General features: G+C 36.6%; 1 protein-coding gene across 1 annotated transcript; it reads left to right on the forward strand.

Moving 5' to 3' along the window:
- Positions 1-1310: 1310 nt before the first annotated feature.
- Positions 1311-2679, forward strand: LOC139870502 (uncharacterized). The gene is made up of 3 exons (XM_071858294.1): positions 1311-1795; positions 1887-1951; positions 2111-2679. Exons 1-3 carry the CDS (start codon positions 1311-1313, stop codon positions 2677-2679), a joined length of 1119 nt encoding a protein of 372 aa, XP_071714395.1.
- The last annotated feature ends 3873 nt before the right edge of the window (positions 2680-6552 follow it).

Raw genomic sequence — 6552 nt, forward strand, 5'->3', positions numbered from 1 at the left:
ATATGGTTAATTTGCTAGGATAATATTTCCTGCTATTACATTTCATGTATGGACACTTAATATATACCAAGAAATTAAATAATGATAGCAAAATTGGAAGTTGGAAGTATTTATCAATCCAACACGACTTAAATAATGAAAGCAAAATTTATCAAGTGGAGTAGCATTAGACGTATATTATGGATTTATGGACCGGCCTTATCATTAAATGAAAGTAAAAAGTAGTTATCGATTGTGATTTTAGTTCAATGGATGTATTCTCAAATCTCAACATCCAAAATGTTATAGTTACAGTGATAGGCCTGCATATGCTTTTACTGTTCGGGTTCATATTTGTATATAGCTGTGTTTGCTTCAAGGTTTGTGAAGCTGCATTATAATTTATTTCAATAAAATGTTGGTTTTTTCAAAAAAAAAAAAAAAAAAAAATAAGACTTAGTTATCGACATAATGTTGTATTCTACACTTTAAAACGAAACTGAAGACATTTTAATGTAAATTTACTAACAACACCAAGGTTGTTAATTGGTTTTTGATTTATCCCGTTCGATTTGATCAATTTCAAAATTTTTTAAAGCATAACCCGAACCGAAATCGAATTAAAAAGTAAAAAACTGAATTCGAATTAATAACCGAAATGCAACCGAGAATAAAATTTGAATTTGGTTCGATTTCGTTTAATACTGAAATGAAAGATTTATACTTTTAATCAAAATAATTATAACAAATCAATTTTGAATTCGACTCTAGCTTATTAAATTAGTTTGCGGTATATGCTTAATTATAATTGATCCCATTTACTAACGCTCGCCCACAATCTGTGTCATTTTAAGTTCTCGGAATTGGCATTTAAAACTATTCATTAAGGAGTACCTATGTCTTTTTATTATTATTAATTTTCAATTTGTTATGTATTAAGTTTAGAAAACAAATGATAGTTACATCCGCAACATGTTTCATGACTTTCATCCTGGTGTCTTTAGGCCACCTGCAACCGACCGTGACCAGCAACCGCCAACCACCGCTACTGCCTCACACCCATTACCAGCAATCCGTGAAAGGGCCCGCTTGTGGGTCCTGCAACGGCTTTAACGATACACTGGTGGGGCCCACTCGATTTTTATTTTTTTTCTTTTTCTTTTTCCAATGGCTACTTGAATTTCTTTTTTTTTTCTTTTACACTTTTACTCTATATATACAAACACATACTACACAAACATAATCACACACTCATACTACACTTTCAATTTTTATTCAATATCACTCTCAACCTTCAATTCATATTTCCACAAACAAAAAAAAAAAATCAAATGGCTTTGGAAGATTTATTACTTTCTGAGAGCGAAAGCGATAATAGCGTGACGGATAGTGATAGCGCAGAGTCCGATTCCGATGAAGATTTAATTCAAGAAGGTTACAACACGCTTAACTTACTCGATTCGCTTGATGCAATGGACAAAGAAGATGAGGCTCGAAATTCTAGTACAATTATTAGAAGACACCGTTTACAAAGAGATCGTATTGATACCGGTACTCGTTTGTACAACGACTATTTCTCGGATAATCCAACATTTCCTGGTGATTATTTTCGAAATCGATACCGAATGAGTAAGTCATTGTTTATTCGTATTGGTCATGCTATTCTATCGTATGATTCTCAACCGAGACCCGATTATTTTAAATATTTTGATCAACGTTACGATGCAACCGGTCAACTCGGTTTCAATATTTTTCAAAAGTGTACATCGGCCATACGTCAATTAGCGTATGGCATTGCGCCTGATGCACTCGATGAGTATTTACACATGGGCGCATCAACGTCTCGTGATTGTTTAAAGAATTATTGCAAATGTATTATTCATATGTTTTTGCGAAAAATATTTAAGGAAACCATCTGAAGAAGATGTTCGTCGATTGCATGCCAAATATTTGGAGATGCACGGTTTTCCGGGTATGTTAGGTAGTCTCGATTGCATGCACCGGGCTTGGAAAAATTGTCTAGTTGCGTGATAAGGGCATTACCACAGGGGTGATCACGAAGGACCAACAATAATGCTCGAGGCGGTTGCGTCCTACGATATGTGAATTTGGCACGCTTTCTTTGGTCCAGCGGGTTCGAACAATGATATTAATGTTCTTAATGAATTGGATTTGTTAGAAGATTTATTGGATGGTCAAGCTCTGGAGGTCCGTTACACTATCGACGGGCACAAATTTACAAAAAGGTATTACTTGGTAGATGACATATACTCAGAATGGGCAACACTTGTCAAGTTGTTTAAATGTCCATTTGAGCCAAAAAATGTAAAGTTTAAACGTTTTCAAGAAGCCGCGAGAAAAGACGTGGAACGAGCTTTCGGTGTTCTTCAAGGTCGTTGGGCAATACTAAAACACCCAGCAAGACTTTTTAGTATCAATAAAATACGTCGAATCATTTACACTTGTGTTATACTTCATAACATGATCACCGAAGACAACGAGCGCAACATATGCGACCTCGAAGAGGATTATCTTCGCGAACGAGAAAACATGCCGCGACGTACTTGGACGGAGAGAGTTGAGCTCCAAGATCGGGTGGATCGAGAGATGCGAGATAAAAGAGCGCATCATGTCCTTCGCAACAATTTGATCGAACACATTTGGACACTCCCGGATGATTATATTGTTCGTAACAATTAGCGTTATTTATTGTGTTTTTTTATTTATGTGTTGTCTTTTATTTTTTAATTATGTAATGTTTTAAATTTTTATTAATGTAATGTTTTAAATTTTATTAAATAAAATATTTTTTGTATTTATTTTTTGTATTTAAGTAATGTTTTTAAATTGGTTATTGTTTATAAATGTTATTTATATTTTAAGTTTTAAATAATAATAAAAAATGGGTAAAGTGGGGTGGTGAAATTTATGATTGTGAGAGTTCAGTGAAAGGAATGTTAAAGGGTTTGTGCTGATGTGGCGCTGATGTAGCTGTTAAAATGTTAGTGAAAGAGTTGAACGATTGCAAGTGGAATATACTATTAAGTGTTAGCGAAGGCTCATTTTGGATACTTTTATGGCATTTATTATTTTGCTTTTGATACATGTTTATAGAATGCTTTCCCCCCCTTTTTTTGGTTTTATAAGTGTAATATATTATTTATATTACTTTTTATTTTTCATCTTATAAACGGTTTGTATCTATTTTCGATTTACGTATTTTAATTATAAACTACTTAAAAGTGTTTATTTAATATATTAAATTTATGTATTATGCAAACGATTTCTCCAACACAACAAGCTTAATTTTTTTTTTTTACTTTTAATTATATATATATATATATATATATATATATATATATATATATATATATATATATATATATATATATATATATATATAGTCATCATCCAGAGAGAATCACTTTTTTGAGAAAAAATAATATTTTGGGGGAAAACGACCCCTTTCAAACATTAAGATCACATGAAAATATTAACATTTAAAATAGACACTTGTAACGACCCAACCCGTTGCACATCGCAAAACATTTTTTTTAAGGACAGTCCAAGCCTGTCAGGCAATTCTCGCGACGCGATCCATCTGGTCGCGGCGCGGCCCAAGCAGGAAACTGAAGGTCAGAGACCATCAAAAAGCTGATACCAAAATGCATTAAATCTCACGGCGCGCCCCAAAGGGGTCGCGGCGCGGCAATACCCCGGATCTGATTCTGACTAGTACAAAAATTATACAACAACAAATTTCGTGGTAAACGACAACCATCAACACAAAGACTTTCCGCCGCGTAAGTAAATAAAGTTTACATGTTTTAACACCCACAAATCGAGTATTTGACCACAGAGCATCATGCGCTCATCTACACATCACAATATAAGTTTCAACCCACAAGTTTAAATACCAAACAAAACCCGAGCATGGTGTTTGGGGTTAAACTATCCAAACCTAGGTCGAACCTCAAAAGCAATACACTAGCATGAACATTAAGGAGCCCGCTAGTCTAAGCAAATACCCTTACCTACTCGCATCCACAACATCATACAATGCATCAAAACGTAAATCATCTCATAACAAAAGCTAATATCGTCAGTTCGTACAACTAGCAACATCATTAGCATAATAATCATAATAGTATGAAATGCTAAACAACAACAAGTATAAACCATGGTTAACCAATAATCGCAAGGGAATGACCTCGCGAACAAGTCATCGGTGTTCATAACAACCGTTAGCGCTCAAAAACGGCTATGGTTTGCTAACCCCCGAGGTGTTCCAAAAACGGCTATGGCATCACCTCCAAGTGTTCCAAAACGACTATGGCATCACTTGATCACGTGTGAGTAAGAACCGGCTATTCGGTTAGCGCCCAAGACGGCTATGGTATGCTAACCCCCGAAGTATCCCAAAACGGCTATGGTATTACCCCAAAGTGTACCAAAATGGCTATGTCATCACTTAGTAACGGCTATTACTCACAACCATGTGCACAAAACGGCTATGTGCACAATTAATACGGGCAAATAAATCATATACATTCATACATAAATATTTCACTCACCTTATCGTCCTAGTGAGATTCCAACAATAAACTTGCAACCTTCAAAGTAAGTCACTTAATATAATTAATGCCCAATTAATACACATAACAAGTTGGACTATTTACCAACTAACCTCACTAGTGCATTTATGACCCAAAACGGTATTTATGACCCATTTGCACTAGAATCACCCAACAAGGTCAAAGTCCACAACTAATCACTAAAAGCTAGTGATTAAAGTCTAATAACACCAACTAACACAAGTTAGGGTATTTTCATACCCAATTTAACACACTAGGTCAAACTTACCCATTTGACCCATTTCAAGTCAATCGTGACCCAAATAACAAATCTTTCACTAACACCTAAGTGTGCTAGTGATTCAACAACACAAATAACCCTACAACTTCAAATTTCATGGCTAAACCCTAGATTACAAACCTTAGGGTTTCCATACATCAAGTTCACCCCAAAATCGCCCATTTAACCTTAAAATGGGTCTTACAACAAAACCCATAACCAAATCACTAGTCATAAAACAATTAAGAGTTAAAACTTGGAATTAACACTTACCACTACTATCAAATCGTAGCTAGAGACGTAGTGAAGAACTTTAATACTTGGACTCGGGCAACACTTGGCCTTCTTCTTCCCCAAAGTGAGCTCTCTCACTCTAAAACTCAATCTCTCTCTAAAATTGAATTGGAAGAGATAAGGTTGGTGTGAGAGGAGTAAATGATCCTCCTAAACTGATCTTGTGGCCTTAAATTCGTTCCCCAAGTGAAAATACAAAAATGCCCTTCTTCAATTTAAATAAACAAGGAGTTTCCACCTGACACCCGCCGCGCCGCGGCCCCATGCTGAAACAGAAGCCGCCAGCTTTTTATTATATGCACAATTATGTACCATTCGGACTTGGGTCTTACAACTCTCCCCCACTTGACTCGGATTGCGTCCTCGCAATCCAAGACGCATGACAAGCAGGAAGATACCCCAAAACAAACTCTTTGGATTCCCATGTGAACTCGGAACCCTTTCGATGACGCCATTGGACTTTAAAAGTCCTCACCTCCTTATTACGCAACATTTTGATCTTCTCATCAAGAATGGCAATCGGTTCCTCCACATACTCTAATTTGTTATTCAACAAAATCTCATCCAACGGTACCCACGCCGAGTTATCCTCAAGATATTTATGGAGATGGAAAACATGGAATGTGTTATGAATCCCCGCAAACTCTTCGGGCAATTCTAGTCTATAAGCAACCTCACCGATACGATCCAAGATCTTGAAAGGACCAATAAATCGAGGAGCTAACTTCCCCCGCTTTCGAAACCGTATAATACCCTTCCACGGCGAAACCTTAAGCATCACCATGTCGCCTTCTTGGAACTCAATCAGTCGCCTTCGTTTATTGGCATAAGTTTTTTGTCTATCTTGTGCCACCTTTAATCGAGCTCGAATAATTTCAATCTTACCATTAGTCTCTAATACCAAGTCGGTGCTCCCGACTTCCTTTTGACCCACTTCACCCCAACAAATCGGGGTTCGACACCTTCTACCATACAACATCTCGTATGGTGGCATTCCAATACTAGTATGAAAACTATTATTGTACGAGAATTCCACCAAAGGTAAATGTTCATCCCAACTACCTCCAAAATCAATCACGTACGCCCTTAACATGTCTTCCAAGGTTTGATTAGTACTTTTGGTTTGACCATCCGTTTGAGGATGATATGTCGTGCTCATGTTCAACCTTGTACCCATGTCTTGATGAAACTTTTTCCAAAATCGAGATGTAAAATGGGTGTCTCGATCCGAAACAATAGACACGCGAACCCCATGTCTCGCTACCACTTCCCTAAGGAACAAATTTGAAAGTGCCTCAGACGTAATCGCTTCACGAATCGGAAGGAACAAAGCACTTTTCGTCAATCGATTGACAATCACCCAAATAGTATCATGTTGGGTCCTCGCCGTCTTTGGAAACTTTATGATAAAGTCCATTGTAATAT

The sequence above is a fragment of the Rutidosis leptorrhynchoides genome, chromosome 10 (assembly GCF_046630445.1).
Source record: "Rutidosis leptorrhynchoides isolate AG116_Rl617_1_P2 chromosome 10, CSIRO_AGI_Rlap_v1, whole genome shotgun sequence".
NCBI lineage: Eukaryota > Viridiplantae > Streptophyta > Magnoliopsida > Asterales > Asteraceae > Rutidosis > Rutidosis leptorrhynchoides.

What these genes read in the sequence shown, in the direction of transcription:
- LOC139870502 (XM_071858294.1), top strand. Translation starts at nt 1,311, where the DNA reads ATGGCTTTGGAAGATTTATTACTTTCTGAGAGCGAAAGCGATAATAGC. An exon ending in GCGCCTGATGCACTCGATGA is followed by an intron (nt 1,796 to 1,886) that starts GTATTTACACAT and finishes AAAATATTTAAG; the next exon opens with GAAACCATCTGAAGAAGATG. An exon ending in GGAGATGCACGGTTTTCCGG is followed by an intron (nt 1,952 to 2,110) that starts GTATGTTAGGTA and finishes TCTTTGGTCCAG; the next exon opens with CGGGTTCGAACAATGATATT.